The 20,945-nt window shown below is 39.3% G+C and overlaps 1 protein-coding gene across 12 annotated transcripts in view; it reads right to left on the bottom strand.

Moving 5' to 3' along the window:
- mbl (muscleblind) overlaps positions 1 to 20,945 on the bottom strand; it is a 379,239-nt gene that overhangs the window by 11,538 nt on the left and 346,756 nt on the right. For 10 of the 12 annotated variants that reach the window (XR_011237934.1, XM_069505215.1, XM_069505314.1 and 7 more), the window contains one exon: positions 741 to 908. Coding sequence is in view for 11 of the 12 variants with exons in the window: in XM_069505215.1 (XP_069361316.1) it covers positions 741 to 908 (168 nt within the window). In the remaining variant the exon portion in view is untranslated. Of the gene's footprint in view, positions 1 to 740; positions 909 to 18,081; positions 18,188 to 19,086; positions 19,216 to 20,945 lie in introns of those variants that run through there. The other 2 variants (XM_069505535.1, XM_069505504.1) reach the window with 2 other exon arrangements.

The following is a 20,945-nucleotide window of genomic DNA, read 5'->3' as shown; positions in this document are numbered from 1 at the left end:
CCCCGAGGAGATCGGGCCGTAACGTTAGCAAATGTGTGAATAGTGAGGGAATAAAAATTTTCAGTGATTTATTTGCATTACCGCTTTTACCCAGTTCATACAAATGTGAGTAAGTTTGGAGAATAGACATGCCACTTAAAGAACGAATAAAATTATACAATACACTCATGCTTAGCGGTGGAGAGCGATCGGCCTTCGGCTAGGGACATTTTAAGTTGTACCTTTTCCTATTTTACCTACCTACTACATATATAGTCTTTTACAAATAAAATAATATATTGTAAAATGTACATATTATCTACGTTATACTATGTTGCATTCCTCGAAAGATAACATGACTAAAACTTTAAATTGAAGCGCAGAACTTATAGAACAAGTGTACCATTTCGAACATAATAAAATACTATTACCAACAACAGGTAGCTGACTAAGAGTATCTATGTACGTACGTCTGTGAAAACTTAACTAAATGTGCAAAAGACTTCGAAGGACTTACTCTCATCTGAGTAGTTTTTATATTAAGTAAGTTTTGAATTAGCAAGGCACAACTTAATTGCAATGCTGTTGAGTTCTTTACATGTACAAATTATCGATTAATATATCTATGTAAGTATCTTAATACATATATAGCAAAGTACACCGAAAGCTGCGTGTTGCGTGCATGGCTAGCGCACTTATTGCAGGCCGATCGCTCAAAGCGTTAATGCAGTGTTAGCGGGAAGTAAGGGAAAGGGGCTTACCACGGCTGGGACTTGGCCAGGGAGCACCTGGCCCGGCGTCAGGCCCATTTGCTGCATTAAGGCGTTCTTTAGTGCTAGGTGATTCCTTCCGTTGATGAGCAACTGGTCTTTGAGGTGTTGCGGTGGATGGAAGTACTTGCAGGGGGGTTTCTCTCGGTTACACCGTCCCTGGAAATACATAAGAATAACAGTTAGATTTTAATTCTTTTCTCTCGTAGATTTAACGCTTTGAGGGGAACGAATAATAGGATGTACGAGTCAAACCAAGTACACGATTTAAAACAGTTGCAAGCTGAAGTTTATACACCCCACAATAGTATCAATTCACTGATCCTTAGTCCTCTCGGTTTATGTGGTCAGCAAGTATCCCTTCAGTATCATGATTGAGAAGATGAAAACCCGGAGTTCACACAATATTATTGCCATAAGAACTTCGTGCGCGAGAATCATGATAATCAAATCAGTAGAAATAGAAAAAGAAATCGGAAGGATTAAAACAAATATAGTCTGTTGGAGCTAAGCCACTCCGGCTTCTCTCGGTAGATGAAATATCTTTAGTGGGGATTTATAGCGGGAACCTAAGTAGGTAGGTATATGCAAAAATTTTAGTTTCCAAAGTCCAGCAGATCTGATGTCGATATAATAATTATATCAGTTGAGTTTGTTCTTTTATATTTTACTAGCTGATGTCCGCAACTTCTTCCGCGCCAATTAAGGGTTTTTAAAAATCCCGTGGGAACTCGTTGGAAATTTTAGGGAATCTCCTCGCCAAATTTTATCGACTCGATTCAGCAGTTGAAACGCAGCAGGTGTGAAAAGGTAACAGACAGATAGACATAAGTACTTTCGCATTTCTAAAATGTAGTAAGTGTAAGAAATTGAAAAATTTGTGGCAAGATTTTAAAAAAATATACGAAAGTGAAGCTCAATAGGACGGGTTAAAAATAAAAACGTTCGGTATGTTATGAAGATTTGAAATGTTTATAATTTGGATAGGATGTTTCTTCTCATTTTCGACATGAGGCGCGAGATAATTGCTCTCGCGATCGTAAACCTTCCACCGCACGCCTCTATGATGATTTATTTACATTCGCGTAATTAACTGTCGCGCGACGTGACAGGAAGAGCTCCGCTGACGTTTTATCTCTAAACGCCGAGCCCCATGCCATATTTTATTCAGAAAAAAAGAGCTTATCGCAGTTTTCAAGAAAATACCTAAACAAACAAACTTCAACTGAACACCGAAAGCAATTCAGTTAGGAAGTTACTAAGTGATAATATCTATGGAGCGACGTAATCTTTGGTTCATTATTAGGTACAATATTCACTGCTTGAAAATACATTGCAGCTAGATACACCTAATACACCTAAATAATCACCTTAAGATTTTAAGTAAGTAGGTATGTGAGTTCCGTTTCCTCTAACAGCCGAAATTAATAATAATCAATTAATCAACTATCTGTAACTTGTCGATAAGTTACAGTAACTAACGTTGTTATTTGTCAAAAATTGTATGGTATTTTTTTGACAATAAACAACATCGCCTTACGGACAGATTACGGATAGATTGAGTATTTCATTATTAATTTTGACAGTAAATGATCATTTTGGTCTTAAAATAGCTAATCGCGGATATACATACACTCGCACGCGGGTCGAATACATAACCTCCTTTTTTTAAAACCATAGAAAAAAGATGTTGTTCCCAGTACATCACGGCTTAAATTGACATGTTAATCTACTCAAAAAATAATAATTTACACAGATCACAATCAAACAAATCAACAAACCAAAATATGTAGGGGATATTCAAAATTTTGTCAGTTATCAAACTTCGGCGATGCGTGCAACAACAAGCTGGAAGCAGTCGGCTGCATTTAGATTAACTTGTTACTGGCAGGCATAATGTTAGTTGGTCCTCTCGCAGTTTAGCTGGGCTGGGGATAAAGTTATTATTTCCTGTTACGCGCGCCGCACTTAACCGAGTTTCGATTCCTAGCAAGCCGTTTCTGAAACTTGAATGGGTGATCACGTTTCTATCTTAACTATGATAACTCGGTTTGGTCTATCAAACTACCATTTATTGGCAAGTACGGATTCAACAATTAGATGCTTCGTGCGGATTGAGGCCGCTTTGTAAGAAAGTTTGACATCATTACGTACAGTGTGTAAATTTAGAGAAAGGTTTCGCCATTATTACGTATAGTGCGTAAATTTAGAGAAAGGTTTCGCCATATTTGCTCTATGTGTAAACTGTCACATAAAGTACGATTTTAGTCCTTAATCTAAAGCCCGTCACACCCAATCCAGTGAATGGTATGCTAGGTGCTGGTAAGTCAGCACGCCAGGTACTAGCAGAATGTCATTGCGTGATACACATGCTTGTGTCTGGTATGTCAGTTTCTAGAAAGGTTGCGTACCAGACACAAGCATGTGTGTCACGCGCTGACATTGTGCTAATACCTAGCGTGCCAGCTGACCAGCGCATAGCATACCATTCACTGGCATGTGTATCACGGGCTTAAATCGTACTTTTGACATGACAGTTGACACAGAAAATGATATTGCGATGACTTTCTCAAAATGGATGCATTATACGTACCTTTTTATTTGCCACTAGTGTTTTCGTTTTTGGTACCTACTAAAAATAAATCAGTTTTCTGGATATCATTCAAACAACACATTTTTCATTCAACGACTGTTCTAACTCGTAGGACTTGTCAATTACCTAATATTAAAATAATAATGATTTATCAATCCCTTTGTAAAAAACTTAGGCCGTTATCATTAGTTAACAATTAGTTTAACTCTAAATTCAATATGAGACATACACTGAATGTAAACTATTTCAGTGACTGGGCGCGGACGAAGGGTTAATGGTCGTTGGGCGGGCGGACAATAACCATCCAAAACTAATAACATTTTTGTGATATCTGAGGAGAAAACCTAGAATGCCGCCCTCGCCGTATCCTTTACGATACAATGCTCTCTTGCAATACTAAGGGTTTCGACGAGTGTCATCTACATCCCATCGTTCCCAATATTAGACAACAATTGACTACGAAAGGCAAAAAGTTCTGACTTTTCAGATTTGGAGTACTTAGCTCTCTTAGCTGACTATTTTTATTTAAAAAATGAGTTTAACAATTGCAATAACAATATTTTATACCATAGGGTAACAATATTGCGTGGACTAATTATTATTTTCTGAGCCAAGCTCAAATAAATACGCTCTCTCGGAAAATGTACCGCTGCGCTGTGGCAAAATGACATCATTGAAAAATGAACGAAGGCGTTTTTGTCTCGTGGAGCCGAGTAAAGCGGCTGAGTGCTCTTTAAAGCTGTAACGCGTATAACGAACGGCCCTCGAGTGCAGTGTAGTGCATTGCAGTCGCTGCAGTCAGGCAGTCGGCACGCCCCGGCACCTTCGTTACCGAGTTACGGACTCCTTCGCGCTGCATACCCTCTCCGAGCAGGCCGTGCGCCGGCGACAATTGCCATTATGCTCATTAATTACCATTTATAAGAAAAAAGCATTTCCAATTAAAAGAAGGAATTTAATTTATCCCACCGTCGGATAGGTAGGTACATACCTTTGTTATCTGAAATGCACAGTAGCGTGGGAGGTCTTGTAGTTACGGTATAGGTCTTATAGTATAACGCATACGCAAATATGGTGGAATCGCATACTGATTACTGACATTTTACTGACCATTTCTTTTACCTTTGTCTAAGAACTTAAATAATTGCTCTTTAGCCTTAGATCATTCTCTACCTCCTATTTATTCTTAGTTTCTGTAATCTGTTTCTGTTTAGGTATTAATTTATGTAGTGTACAGTAATGTGTTATACATAGATGCATACGCAAGTATGTACAATGTACATTGTGTACAGTAAATAAGTTGGTATGTAGCGCATGCAAAGTTATCGATCGTAATTGACGGATTGGCGACAAGCCGTCCGCGAAGAACGACTGGCCGTACGGGCGTACGCGCACTCGTCTACTCCTGCTAGTTTTCTATTGGCTGACCCGACACGCGCCACTGCTATTCGACACACGGAGAAAACAATGAGCTTACGATTAGATGAATGACATGCTCAAGGAAGATTCTAAGCCCACTTTGTAACCAAAGTGGGTGCCAAAAATGTTCATGATGTCGAACGGGGACGGGAATAGAAATGACCGGCGAGACGTGCCAACTTATACCTGTGTACTGTAGAGGTGTCCTCCGTGTGGACTCATGTGTGCTTGTGTGCGTCAGTATCTATGGCGAGTGGCCACGTGCTCGCCCATTTCAACATTTCTATTCGATAGGTCTATAAAATTTGCTAGACGTGTTTGTAGAAAGTCGATGGATTACGAGAGTATTTCATTGTTCAGCTACTAAAATATATTGCTGTTGTTGTTTGAAGAAGCAAGAAATAGGAAAAAAAAGATTGCAGCCTATATATATAAAATAGATCTTGATTTCAATCGCGCCAAATAGAGTGCCAGAATCTGGATGCCACAAATACTTCAGTAATTTTTAAGTCAAAAGGGGGAAAGGTGAAATCTAATTTGCAAAATTCTGGAACTGGGAAGGGAATTAGGTAAGCAAAGCCGATTCTTAAAGTAAGTAGAATTTGAATTTAAAATGATTTATTGAAGCGCAGGGGAGTGGCTAATGAGCCGGCACGCGAGAGGGGCCGTGTTTACGCCTCGCGCTCGCGATACTTTTATTTCCACCACTGGGCGGCGCCAAGCACCGCTACGTGTGAGTCGTCCACAAGTCACGTAGCCGTAGCTGCCTAGAGAGCAATTCTCGTAGCTCTAACAAAACGAACCAATTTCTCCAATTACATTATTCTCAAATATTTACGAGCAGCAAAACTAGTAAAGCGAAAAAGCCACTTCTTTCAGAAATCTTAAATCAAGAATTATTCACACTGCTGAAGTTCCAAACAAGTTTGCATCGCTGTGCCGTAGCTTAACGTTAAAATATGCATTCGTGCGCGGAGTTATCTCGGCCACTTTTGCCGTTGCCGCCGGCGAGCGGTCAGCCGTTGTTTATCCCGGCTTTAATATTAGTTGCCCACTTTTAAATGCGAATGTCGTGATATACGATATGTTTGAAAATTACCCTAAAACAAAGGCTCGGTTTCTGCTATATCAACATGTTAAAGCAAACCACAAAGCTCGTTTTGTGTGTACATAATGATAAAAAATTTGACCCTGATTTTATTAGAGCATCTGTACATCTAGAGGAAAATTGAAGCGCCTGTTTGTTGTTACAAATAATTGACTTTTATTGAGCTCGTATAATATTAGCAGTCGAATGAAAGGGCTGAACGGAATTTGAAGGTATTTCCGCTGGCAGGATTAGAACTACACGAGGAGTGCTTTGGACTACACCTTTTGCCGGGAAACGAAGAATCGCAATAATCAAAATCCATACTCGCGGGCAAGAGCTAGTTATCCATAGGTCTACTACTAAATCCATCCATACTAAACTATAAATGTCTGTCTTTCTGCTAGTTTCTTACGGCCTATCCGTTAAACTGATTTCGATGAAATTTGATATAGAGATAGGGATGCTATAAGGCTACTTTTAATTCAAAAAAATTAAAGAATTCCCACGGGATTTTTAAATACCTAAATCGAAGTCGCATCTCGCAAGCCAACCAACCATCTATTTGGTACAGAGATAGCTTGCATCCCAAAGACGAATAAAGGGTACCTACCTTTTATCTCGGAAAATCAATTGAAAACCCGAATCTTACGCGGACGAAGTAGCCGGCATCATCTAGCGATATTATAAAAGTAATCAGTTTCAATTAAATTGGTCACCGTATCAAGTGTCAGGTCAACTTGAATGGCAATAAAGTAGTGGCGGGCTCGGCCGCGAGCCGCGAGCCCGGGGTGCGAGATTAATGCAACGGAAGCTGCCCGACCTCTCCAGGTGTTTCATTAAAGCGCGCGCGGCGCCTCGGCCGGCTCGTATGCCCATTATGAACGCTGTAAGCTCGAGGGCCATTCAGTTTAAGAACGCCCGCGCTACTTTGTAACTGCCTTAATGAATCTTGTTACTTATAGGCTTGCTTAAATTGCCTGCTTTACTAAGCTAAGGCATCCCAGGACTGGAAAAAACATTAGGTCATAAAAGTAACTATTATATGAGTACGTACAATATATGTATCAGTTCCTAAGTAAATTACAGTAGCCGGCAAGATATACTTTTAGAAAGAGATCGCGGTTTCGTAGTGTTGTCTCTGTCGACAGTCGATGAGTGACAGACACAACGCTCTACAAAGCGGAAATCTCATTCTAAATCGATGTACAATATTTCTTGCCGACTACTGTAGTTTCGTATTGAATAAGAACCGTTTGACAAACGTTGTAGTGATATAACCATGATAAATAAATAAAAAACTTATAATGGGAAAGGAAACTTTTTCAAAATGTGCCTTATTCATTCGGCTTTGACGACAAATAAAACATTTTATAAGAGGCTTATTAGTACTTTATGACGCCCATGTATTGGCGTGACTTTATTAGGCAGCTGCAAACGTGTGCAATATAGCGAAAATAATGAGTTGGCTTAGTGCAACAGCGTTGCAGCGAGAAAATGCTAGCGCAGCCACGTCGGTTAGAAGAGCACTAGCTAACCAGTTTAGCCGAGCTGCTGCAGTAATTAGTCTTAGCAGCCGCGCACGGCGACGCTGACGGCATGCCTCGCTTGACACACTTCGATTCACTCGCTTACTTGAATCACTCACTCAAGTGACAGACTCGCTTCATTATTCAACTGTGACCTATTAAACAAACAATTTTTTGTCTCGTACCGGTTATCTGTTTCAGTTTAACAACAATACTTACCTACTATATCTATCTTAACAAAGATTTCTGGGTCACTTCCGCAACGGTACTATTTCATTTATTTAGTGGTCAAGATACTAAGCTATTATGTTAAAAATTGCTCCGGGCCGGTCTTAGTTTTAAACAATATGAACGGGCGCGGTGGTCGGCCAGCTGGGAATATAAATAAATCCCAAGTTTTATGCAAAATTTATTCATACTTTGAATGTCGTGTCGGGTCTCGGCTAGCGATCTATTATGTCGTACAGGCGAAGATAAAAGGCGATAATTGCGAGGCGGACTAACTACAAAATAAAGAGCTTCTAGTAGGTACGATAAGGGAACTTTAAGGGGAGTTTTCGGGTGCGGGTCGGACCGATAAATTGGGCGGCACTTAATTATGATCTCGGGCGGCATCTTGCAAGCGGCTAATGTCCCGGACTCGTTTAATGCGCGAACTTGTAGTCTCAGCTCCGGCGGGCGTGATAAATTTCCATCTGCGCCCGCTCCCGACCCCAGAGCTAGCGGCAGCTTCCGGGCTCAGCTCTACACAGCGCGGACTGACATACGGTCTAACTACTAGTGTAAATTAAAAATTTATACCAGCTCCGATATGAAATATACAGGTCCGCCTTTCAGAAACCTGTCATACTGTTTTCGCTGCTCTATTAATTATTATCAGACCCTGGTTGCTTTTAAGGTTACCATATTATTGCAGTATCGTTAGGAAAACTCGGTGTATCAAATTATGAATCGATTAGACAGGTGAAAGTAACCTAAATATCAATTAATTTTTTTTTAGAAAAGAGCTAATAATCCTCAAACGGCTGAACAGATTTTCATCAAACATAGCTAAGAACCATCACGATTAAATACGCTTTCGGATAAAAAACCGCATTCAATTCGGTCCATCCGTTTGAGCGCTACGATTTCACAGACAGACAGACAGACAAACTGGCAGAAAAAGTCGTCAAAATAAAAAGTCACTTTTTGCGTCGGGAAATAAAAAAGTCTACTTAACAGGAAATACAGTCTCTAATCTTGATAGTTCTCTAACGAATATTCAAAGGAGTAATTCTTGGAGTTTTTATCACGATTTTTAGTAGATAGCTACTTTGTTTTAACTAACCTGTTCAATGACAATTTGATTAAATATCCTACCTACCCTAGAGTAGAGATGCTAAAGCAGTTTAGTATATAAATGACGTTTTTATCTCAATTTCATATTTCCTTTGTAAAAAATCGGTCAGCTCCAATTGAAGCTAAAGTGACTTTTGCAAAAGTACAGAAACTTATTACGTTCGCTGTGCAGAATAAACGAATCCCAGTTAGATAGATAGACTTTAAGTCTGCGCTGCACCCGGCGCAGTTCCCACGCTACATCGTATTCCACTCACTAAAATCCGAGAACTCAGTAAACATGTTCGCATAAATCAATTTTCTTTGTACCGAGTTATTAACGCTATGATTTACAGAGGAAGACAAAACTTTATACTTCGACCCCGTTTGTTCTTTAAGCAAATGTTTGACTTGGTCTATTTTTAACCTCTGACGCAAAGATAAGATTTACCTCCATGTCTGCACTGCAAAAATACGGTTACCTTGACCCAGACTACTCGACAACTTTGAGCTGATGTGTATTTGGACTCATTGATTTGGTCTCGATGGGTAGATAGTGACCAAGGTCTGATAATGGAGTAAAGAATCTGTTACAGGGTTCAAAGTTTCAATCAGGATTAGACGTACGAGGAGATCCATAGAGTGTCATATACATATCGGAGGTGATTTAAATTTTTAATTTTACTGACACAGGTATTTCTAGTACCTGGATCAGGTTTTAGGATAGCGCGGATCAAATTTTATAATTTTATCGGCATTCAACCAGGCTTATCTTTATTTTTACCCGACTTCGGCAAACCCAAAAGGAAGGGTTATGATTTTGGCAGTCTATGTATGAATGTATGTAGGTTTGTATTTATGTGTGTTCCACTGTAGCGACAAAACTACTATGTCGATTTTGATGAATGAGGTATCAATTGATTCGTTGTTATGGTCCGGGTGACGGCTACATTTTAAATGAACAAAATCAATATGGCGGATGTAGCACCTAAAAAGTGGGGGTCTCAATTCTTTTTGCTATCGTGGGGTGTCAAATGAAAGGGTGGACAGATCGGGCTGAAATTTGGCATGCAGGAAGCTATTATGACGTAGCCATCCGCTAAGAAATGATTTTTGAAAATTCAACTACAAGGGGGTAAAATAGGGGTTTGAAAATTAAGTTGTCCACGCGGACGAAGTCGCTGGCATAAGCATATACCTATTCGTTTAATGGATTAACGGCATTATTCTTAAAGTGAAATAATTATTCTGTGCTGTTAGCATACAAATAGTTAGCATGTATTTTTCTTGGATACGCAAGCAAGTTGAATGATTGATATCTTTATTTCTGGCCATGTTTTTACTTTTCTGTGAAGTGCAAGGCAACCACCGACCACGTGATAAGAGTTAGTTGCTAAGCGTCGTCGGGGCGGTAGGTGATTTACTACAAACTTTTATTAAGCTGTTAGTATATTGTGGATTTATATGGAAGTATGAATACTGACTCGTGCAACCCTCATTACTTTTTATTGACGATCAAAGTTTAACGGTAACCGTAACATTACAGCTTTAACCGCTTGTTATACAACCAGACCTTAGAATTAGTGATGTAACATTGAAGTTGAGTAGAGTGACATTCTGTAAACGCTCAAACGCAAGGAAGACACCGCAAGTTACAGAGTACAGACACTAACTAGAAATCCTTTAGCATTTAAATGATTTACTCTCAACTATATTGAACCTATTGTTCGCTAAGTCAAAGCGCATAATGTGAATTTATAGCACCTAATATAGAGCGTTGTATACAGTTAGTAGATACCTACATTAGAAGGTGTGAGAATGTTACTGCTTCGAGTTAAGTTAATGTGGGGGTCTGAGTACGGCAAAGAGTGTTCCAAGGTTAGCCTTATAATATTCTAAAAGTAGATACATATCACAAAAAATATTCCTTCCGGCCTTATCATGAAAATAGAACTACAAGAGTTTTTGTTCTTCGTAATAGCACACGAGTAGATATTATAGACCAGAGAGCTTCACACTAGATCACGCACACCACGATGTGCCACGGACGTTCCGTTTGCGCCCAGTTCGATGGCAAACGGCGGCAAAGGGAGCGTCCGTGACACGTCGTGGTGTGCGTGAGCTGCGCTATGAGTGAGTGTACCTACAGCCAGCCGCTAGTATGAAGCTTCCCCTCTGGTCTATATTATATCTACGCGTGTGGTAATAGTACCTACCCAAAAAGAGAGAACTCATGTTCATGGTCAACTGAATAGGTACTCTCTTCTTGTGAATGCGAAGAATGCCGACTCGCTTTTTTGGACACTAACTAAGTCCAATTTCCGTTGTCAGGATTAGTCTTGGAAGGGAAGAATTAGGGTCAGAGGTCTCTAGATCGTGACACATGTTTGAACGATATAAGGGAGTGGACAGGTACTTACGCAGAATTAATGGAAGCCGCCTAAGACAGGAAAACTTTTCGCATGTTGACCGCCAAAGTTCTGAACAAGTTGTTCCGTCATGGAAGTTCTTGCTCCGCCTAACAAACGATGTTGATGGTGGTAACAAATGACAATGAAACAGAAAATTTTAGATTTCAAAATACCCTTGTTCTCTGTAGAATACTCCAAATTCTTAATATTTTGTAACTTAGCTACCGAACTATAGTTTTGAATAAACAAGGCTAGGGTGGAGCAGATTGTCTGTACGTATCTACAAGAATGTGTGTAACAAGTTTTAAGCGCAAAACGCAAATGGTGTTTATGCACAAACTAGTTACACTTGTTCTTTACAGATTGTTGTAATTGTAAATATTAAAATGAGTGTAGTAAAGAGAAACATATTTTCATTTTTCTGCTCGCCGTCGCGTCGGAGATTCGAGAGAATCGGACTCTTGACAAGCAAATTGGTTTTATGTTATGTACTATACCAGATAATATGTACCTGGTATTATTCAATTGATAACATACAATCCCCGTCATAGATTAACGTAACTTGTAATTTATTACTTAACGTTAATAGCACACTAGAAAACATTCTAATGTCATATTGTCTGTTGTATTATAATATTATGAGTTGATGACCTTCAATTACCGGAATTAGATCGAGTAATCAGTAGACGTTGTGTCGAATACCTAATATGCCAAAAGACAAACTTTAGAACGGAACCAGCAAGGTTGTAGGAAACGTGGGCGATCCAGATGAACATTCTAAATGGAGCAAATCGGCGTAGCACGAAAAAAGCGAAATAAATCGATAGGGGACAGTTTGGTGTTTGCTCTTTGTGCAAGAGGGGTTGGATGGAGAGAAAGGATATTCAGTTATTAAATACTAGGTATATTTTAGGAAGAAATCATTTAATTAGTATGTTGTAGTAATAATGCCTTTGCTCTGTTGCAATAACCTTGACTATATTCCAATCAGATGGAGAACCTGTTCAAAAGTTGGTAGATTCAGGCTAGAGTTAAGTTGGATATCTTATAAAAAGTTCTAGTTATGACCGCTAAAAGCATAAGCTTATTGGCAGCCCTATTAAAGGCGGAGGGCTCAAGCGGCGACAGGCGCTATAGCTATAGGTGCCCGTAATTACAGCAAGCAAGACGCTGGCGAGACGTTACGCCGTCCTAACGACTTTTATGGCGTATGTAACATTGCCGGCACATAAAATAAATGTGCCGCCTCCAGCGCTCCATATAGCACGCTGCCAGATTAATAGCGCCAAAATGTTTTGCTCTCACGCTATACGACTGCCATTATTCGCGATTCAGACATATTGATGAGGTAAACACTGAAATCTTTGTTACAACGAAGACATTTCGGTTGGTTAGTTTTTGTTTGTACTTTTTCATGTAACAGCTTTCAAAACACCTAGGTTTCCTAGGACTATTGACTATCTATTGTAAACTGACTCATATTTCAACAAATAATTTTTATCTTAGCGCACAAAGTATGCGCCTGGCCGCCCGCACGCGAATTTGTAATTTTTACACGACGAACTGTTTTGAACCCTATTCGACGCCCTTTAACTCCGAAGCTAGGTAAACGTTATATATATCTGATTTTTTCATGAGGTTACCAAAGTTTCATGTACCAAAAAGTTACAGCATTCTAATTTTATACCTCTAAGAATCCACCTATAATAATAGACGGTTTACAACATCAAAACAAAGAACAATTTTTGGGACTATCTGACTGACAGTTACAGATCATCACAAATCCTAGATTAAAAAACATTGAGTGTTTTATTTTGTTCAAACTATCAAATCTGCAAGCGAATCTTAAAAATGAAACTAAAATATTATTGCAATTTTGTATACGTATCTTGTAGGCAAATTCAACGATGCAAGTGAGACGGGGCGGTCAGAGTTCGCTGGCCCGGCCATCATTTAAATGTTTATATTATGTTCCCATAGCCATATAGAGGGAGCTTTCTCCAGCCAGCGGGCGGTCGCGGCGCCCAAGTGCACTTTTATTGAGGATGAAATATCGTAATTGCCACTCGGCGCCGTTCCGTCACTCACGTCTGCTACGTGCTAATTGAGCGAAGTATACGAAAGCAAAAATTTATCAAGAAATATCCTCCGTTTAAAATAACTTGAAAATCTTCCGTGTACTAAAGTATCAAATACACGCAGGCGCCGCAAATTCTTTAAATTTTTCCTTTCTAACGAAGCTTTAGCGTTGCCAATAACACATCCTATTATGCTAAGAATGTTTTCGTGGTGTCGTGAAATTAAGCTTGATGAATATGATGAGGTAGCTTTATGTGGGACTGGGAGAGCAGTGAGGTTTTGGGTCCCGGAAAACGGAGTTCTTATAAAAAAGAAAATATTCTAAACAATAACCGCTTTTCATATCACAATCCCCAAACAGCCGTAATCTTGACAAATGACGGTCTTTCAAGTGTAGTCGGCACTACGGGCCGCATTGACAAAGCCCCGAATAAACTGACGCCAACACATAAATAAGCATATTCGATATTTTATTGAGTAGAGGAAATGTAAAGGAAATAGTTTCCCGCATCATTACGCTACGCATCAATCAAAGGTCGGAGTCGATGAGCGTGTATAGAATAAACACTCCGACTCCGAACTCTACCCTGTCATAACGATTTCTTCGATTATTATTACGAGTAAGTATATATTCATTTATGAAGAAGGAGGAACGAAGTGCGGAAGTAGGAACACTTAAAAAATATTATGTACAGTACACTCAAATTACGACACTTTTGAAGAAAATATCCTTACATACTTATTAAGGGATAAATTAGAGCTTGACTCTACGCACAGAGTAATTTACAATGCGCGCTAAACAAGTAGTCTAGTCTGAAAACTGAGCACGAGGCGTATAACTGCGTATTGTACAAAAACAGAGTCAGCCGGGCTTCTATAACCTGCGCAAACCGCCATGTTGCAACATCAGATTGGACTACATGTTTTGCGCGCACTATAGCTCCACGTACACTCATAGTTACATGCTCTATTAACGGTATTTATGAAAAACATAGCTACATTGGTAAGTGTAGCAGCACGAGCTCTTTTCCGAAGTTTGGATACACCAAAATACGCATTTGCGTGAAAATTACGATTCAACTTGCTGCTACGGCTGTTTTCTTGATGCAATCGCGTCTTGACTAACGATTTCCTAGTGCCATAAAGCTGAGAGTTTTGGCATCGTGTTTGGGGGTCTGAATTCGCGTGGAAGCAAGGCGAAGCCGCTAAGGTTGCGGTGCACGATATCTGCATTGTAGGTCGGCGTCGCGGCGCCGGCGGGTCTGGCGACGCGGCGGCGGCGCATACATCAGGCACGCGACGGCCTCCCCGCCTCCTCACCCCCGCCGCCCCTGTATAACCATGCCCACTCTTTCTACCAATTACTGCCACCATTGATTTGTCATAGTTATCGTTTTTCTATGACGAATTTACTGATTGCTCATTTAGCCATTTGGCCGGTACTGTTTACTGTACCAAACACTAAAGAGAATGCGTCTTGTGTTTAGTACAGTAAAGAAGTATCCACAAAATGTTTAACGGATTTGCATCGGCCGGGGCTGACAACGGAGAACAGTTGAGCAGAGTCCTTTTTGAAACCAAAACTCTCTACCTATAACAGTTTATGAGATACAGCCCGCTGACAGGGGCGGACAGCAGAAACTTAGTATGTAATAGGTTCCCGTTCACATCCTTCGGGTAAAAAAACGATAGGAAACAACGAGCCAAAGGATCCACCTTTAAGATTAGGTATAATAGAGTAGATATGAATGACTTCTGTGAACGGCAGGTTCGGTAGTAGACAGGTATGTAAATGAATTCCAACACAATAAATAGATCTGATAAATATATAATTTGCATTCCTGAGTCATGCATTAATATCCTTTGTAATGGTCTAAGAGCCATTGCCGGCCAGACCTTCCTTATTTTATAAAAGCTGAAAGTTTCTCTGCGTATTGTCCCCAACACTAGGAGGAACGTTTGTTCACATGTTTGTTTGAATCATGGTGGCTTTGGGAGATAACAGGCAATAAAGGAGTAAAAAATCTTACGTCAAAGTTTGCAGTGTGTCAAAGTGGCAACCCCCTGCCAGACAGACACCTTTAACGTTTAATAAATGTTTCTGGCGGAGGTTCCGCGACACTAAGTGTCTGGCAATGCATGACGTGATTTCTAATACTACTCTGAAGAAAATATAAAAAAAACTAGACTTTATACTTTGACATAAGATTTTTTACACCTTTATTACCTATTATCTCCCAAAGCCACCATGATCCAAACAAACGTTCCTCCCAGTGTTGGGGACAATATGCAGAGAAACTTAAAGCTTTTATAAAATAAGGAAGGTCTGGCACGCGCTGGCTCTCTCTCCATAAAGAGGAAAACCCACCGATGCGATTGTTTCTAGACGGAACAGTTCTCAGCCAGACGAACATAACAATAATACAGTAATTTTATGAAGCAACTACGTATGTACCTATACAGTATACACGTACCTACTTACTAGGTACTCTGCGTACAGAAATAACTTATGTAGCTATCAATATTTATACAAAACGTTTTGCAAAGATAGATTTTAACTCTGATATATCACTATATATTCTGAGATCACGTTCGAATACTGAAACGGATCTTATAAGATTTTGACACAAAAGTGTCAAAGGCTTTAATTTTTGATATTTTGTTGTATAGACAAAATGTCTAACCAGACAATATTAATGATGCTATCATTAAAATACGTTTCACATTACTGGACGTAAGCAAAGCCAAAACCATAAAAATTAGATTTAATCATAAATAAATATGTATTTTTAAATAATAGTACTGTTGTTTTACGAGGAAGTAATTAATGTACCTATAATATTATGGGCGGACTGATACAAACAGTCAATAGCCGGCGATATGTTGAGTATTAGATACATAAATATAATGGCACAGGCAGGTTTAGATTAAAGCCTGAAACACTCATAATTCACGGCGTCAACGTGAAATTAGAATATAATGTAAAACGGCTGTATGAAGACGATTACATTCAGAGGCGCAGATGGGACTGTGTACCTACTGTGTAGTGTGTGAGTTTTCAGTCTCTTGCAAATGGTACACGCGTACGCGAGCGTTCAGTGTACTCTCCTACCGTGCAGTTACTACCTGGCGTGGCGGCAGCACGCTTAAACGCTAGCTCTGCTGCTGTTTTAACTAGGTAGATTACTCATATTATATTTGTTTTTATTTTTCATAAAAATCAAAACGTGATATTTTTTAGATTTTTAATAAAAAATTGGACGTCAGTCTTCAAACGACACAAAGTCGCACATAGTTCGCAGACACCAAGTTCTACCAAAGAGAACTAAATCCACATTCATGGTTCACCAGTTGCAGCTGGTTTCTGTCCGATGCCCGCCGTGTCGTGGCGCCGGTAACCGGTCGCGACCACCAAATGCGAATTGCACCGCCACGCTCCCATTATCCTATGCAAATCCGGATTTCCCAAATATCGTGTTCTGCCGCGGGCTACCTGATATCGCGGCTATTAATAACCCGCCGCGTTACAAATGCGAGCCTCAGAGCTGAGCCGGTTAGTCTGCCGACGAAATAAACTAGCAATATGTGCACTTACTTTTACACGCTCGCGCACCAAGAGATATTGTACATTATGCAAAATTGACGTGATAAAGCGCCATATCGAATAGCAGACTGGATATTTTCCTGAACGACGCGAATTGAACGTGTAACATCGCTATATTTATCATTGAATATCAATTTTGCGAGGTTACGAAAGCTGACTGACTGCATTAAAAATAGCTTCTCCGTATTTGTAAAAAGCCATATTGATTCACAGAACGTATGAAATCTGCTGAATGCAAATTTCAGTATCAATTGTTGAGTTCCAATACGAGTAAAGCAGTCACATTTAAACATTATTGATGGCATTTATTTCGGAGTATTGGGTAAATATTTTTCTACTAGCACAACCCTAAATAATTAATATGACACAAGAAATGCTACTTCGTGATATTAATAAAGACGTACCTACTCAGATATCGGTGAGCTAGTAAAACAGGTTAAAAGATGAAGGGAATGGATCACCTCGAGGTCAAAGTTCCAGGTCGGGTCGACCGCGAGTCGGAAACTAGCGGTAATACCTTCATTTAGGGCGCCTTAAGAATAAGTAATATTCCGTCTATAACTCGCCATATACGGTGCGATATAAGTAATGAAAATGAAGAAACGCAATTATCGTCTAGGGAGAAATGTTATTTCCCCTTATTATAAGGGTGAGCACTTACAAGCGTCGCTCGTAGTGAATTAGTAGCGGGCGGACAAGATCCCAGAATAAAGGGACAGAATGCGGTCATGTATACAGTATTATAACTTTTAGCCTTTACGACAGCGATATAAAACGTAAGAGGAGGAGCTCGAATACAACTTTTGAACACAACAGTAAAACTTAATAAGCTTCTAATATTTTTTTATACTAAGCGAACAAGCTCTACGCGGTGCGGCGGGGATTTTTAAATTTCTTAAGAGGAAAAGTATGAGGCGAAGTTACTGCTCTCACACCACACTTGGTAATTTTTTGAAGAGCGCACTGGATAATAATTAGATTAGATGCCGCCGCAGACCGAGGCCACGAACAAACTGAGGTGAAAACTTTTCTTATTACACATTAATGTCTGGACTATTACGGTGAAGTGTAGCAAACTTTGAAATGCATGAAAGTGATTACTTTTTTTAGTTTAAAGAAACTCGCAGTTCGTTAAGTAGGTACGTGGGAACTAGGATTTATGTCAGAAATCTAATTAGCTTAATCGTATTAACGCACATTAACACTTTTATAAAGACAAATAAACTATTAATGACCGTTGGTAATGAAGCTGAATATGAGAAACGATTAGCTATGCAGCATTTTTAAACTTACCCGAATCGGTGGTCCTAGTAGTAGACTCACAGTCTAAATAAATTCATTTTTATGGAACTTAATTTACACGATTTGAAAAGTCCGCACAGGTAGGCAGCTGGCCAGCGAATGGCCTGTGCCAGCGGCCACCTAAAGCTACAATTTAATTAGACATGGCTTCAGATTAACTTCATAAGGCTTCACACAAAGTATACTGTTTCATATATTTTTTTAGTTAACTGAATGGCGTGAGTTACTTTCCATGTAACCTTTTACAAGAATAATAAGGGATGAGTCGACTGAAATTTTCTACCTGATGTTAGTTGTCATGTCGATTTTTTGTGAACTACGTTGAACCGTAAATGTGGTGTTACCTGAAACAAGCGACAGGCACACATTAGAATAAGATACATAAAATGTAGTACGTACTTATACATTACTTATATATTGTATAAACTAGATATATTGTGTAACCAGTAAGTTTCTTTTATTGAGATTGAGGCTGAGATCTATAGAGCGCACTTTGACTTGTTCAGACTTAAGATTGAGTTAAAACGAGACAGATTTATGTGATAGATATAGCTCTGTCTCGTTTAAACTGTGTCTTAAGTCTAAGCTAAGTCAGAGTGCGCTCTATAGATCTCACCCTAAGTATCGATGTTAAAGAGCCTAATCCTTAAGTAATATTACAAAATATAAGACATTTTATTTAAGTACAATTCAATTTGCTGTCAAACCGTTAGACGATATCTTGCTGCGCGGAGTGACGAATTAAAGTTATTGTGGTTTTAAAGTCTTGACTCCGATGACAATAATAGGTTTCGCGGCTCGCGGGCCGGGGGTCCGGGCATAGGAGATGAGGGGGGGGGGGGGGGGGGGTACGGATGGTTGCGATTGTTTTCGATGATAAACACCGGCCGCCCAGCCAGCCATCCAAGAGTCGGCGCTAATTAAACAACAACGGGGAAAATTAATTTGATTGTTTCGAAACTGCACCTCTTTGTTACTGGACTTCGAACGAGTTACCTTGGAAAAATATTTGACTGACGCCTCTTTCGCCTCGCTTCTCCTTTATGTGAATTTCACTGCGTCACGATTTATTTTTCGGGTAGAAAAAAACATAATGCCAAGAGAGCGCGTGTCGGCGATGACAAGCAAGAAAAGACTGAAGAAAGTAATGTTTGACACCTCAACTGAAAGCTTCTAAGTGCAACAAGGGCGATGTCCAGTAAATAGGATGAGTGTTATTTTGTCTACTTTAACTTTAGTAATGCTAGCGATAAGTTGATACACAAAAACTATAGCATACCTACCTACATATATTGTTTTGTTATCATCGAGCTTAGAAATAAAATTGTTTTTTTTTTTTGTTAAATTACTACATATTATTTAGGGACAACATTCCTATTTCACGCTATATTCTTCGTCTGTACCCTACATCTACCTGCCACTTATCTAATGTTCGTTCTATCAAACTTTATACATTTCTAATGTTCTAATTTTGATAACATTACTAAAGCTAATGATTGTTTACTGCCTTCCTGACAGTAATGGCAAATATGGAGATTAAGACAAATGGATATAACATGACGTTGCGAGGGTGCTCAAGTAGAGTTCTTACCTACCGCAATTTGCGTTATTGGGTTGCTCTGGTTAGTAAATAGCATAGCGTAATTAAGTACGTCAGAAGTGATTTAATAGTAATAGTAAATAGTTAATGTCTGTATCTAAAAAACGGTGTTATAAATGTTAATTGAAATAACTATGGTATAAGTTGGTCTTGTCTTAAATCTACACTGATATTAAAAAAAACGTGAAGTTATTAATAAGTTGGGATGTAAGAGGTAATCTCCGATTTCAACATTCTTTCACTAATAGATAGCTACACTATCCCCAAGCGCTCTAGGCTAGAAATTACATACTTATTGCGGGCGAAATCGGGGGCCAAAGCTAGTAATCCCTACTATTATAAATGCCAAAGTGAGTCTGTCTGTCTGCTAGCTTTTCACGGTTTATCAGTTTAACAATATTGACGAATACAGAGATAGATTGCATCTTGGGGACAGACGTAGGTACATAGGTTAGTTTTATTCCGGAAAATTAAAGAGTTCCCACGGGTTTTTTTAATAACCAAAATCAATAAAATAATTTCGATGACTTAGTCAGCTCAGCCGCAAAGCTGTAGGTTAGTTTATTTGAGACTTTCTGGTATTTCCACGTATCTATGTTTAATTGTAGACCTAGTTAGTATATATTTGTTTGAATATACGGTGTTCATCTCAGAAATGCTTTTGTCCAGCTGGCAGACAAAAAAAGCCGATGCTTTAATAAGTAAAGCAGGGAAAGTTTTAATGAGTAAACCATTGTTCTGATAACGTGGAACTAAATGTTTCCAATTAAATAAAGTATTTGCGCAAACTTCTCTAAATGAATGGCTTGTAAAATTGAATTCGGAAAATTAACCGTGAATAGGCATGAGTTCCGGACAAAAACTTAAATGCGTGCTCGGAAGGCTGTCGGTGCGAAAATGTGGAATTACATGCGGCATCCGATCCGGGCAACTCGTTCCGGGAGCGTGAATTATTTACGCGGTGCCGAATGCGGGCGTAACCGAGATAGATTGGAGAAGGCAAACTTTTGTTTGCTCACTGCGAGTGCTGCTAATATTGTGCACACGAATTAGTGTTTCAAAATAAACGCTAACATAACACAAGTTGGTCGGTTGGCATCTAAAAGATAAATCGACTGGCTGATTGAGGGTTTCTCTATGTACGCGCAAACATCACAGCGATAGGCACGTGACGATACAACATAGGAAAGATTTTTTAATTTATCCCGAGAAAAGCCGAGGGTTCGCTAGTAATAATATATTATTAAGATCTAAT

Source organism: Maniola hyperantus, chromosome 1 (assembly GCF_902806685.2).
Source record: "Maniola hyperantus chromosome 1, iAphHyp1.2, whole genome shotgun sequence".
Taxonomy (NCBI): Eukaryota; Metazoa; Arthropoda; class Insecta; order Lepidoptera; family Nymphalidae; genus Maniola; species Maniola hyperantus.
The sequence above is the reverse complement of the archived record's forward strand: the minus strand, read 5'-3'. Positions and strand labels throughout refer to the sequence as shown.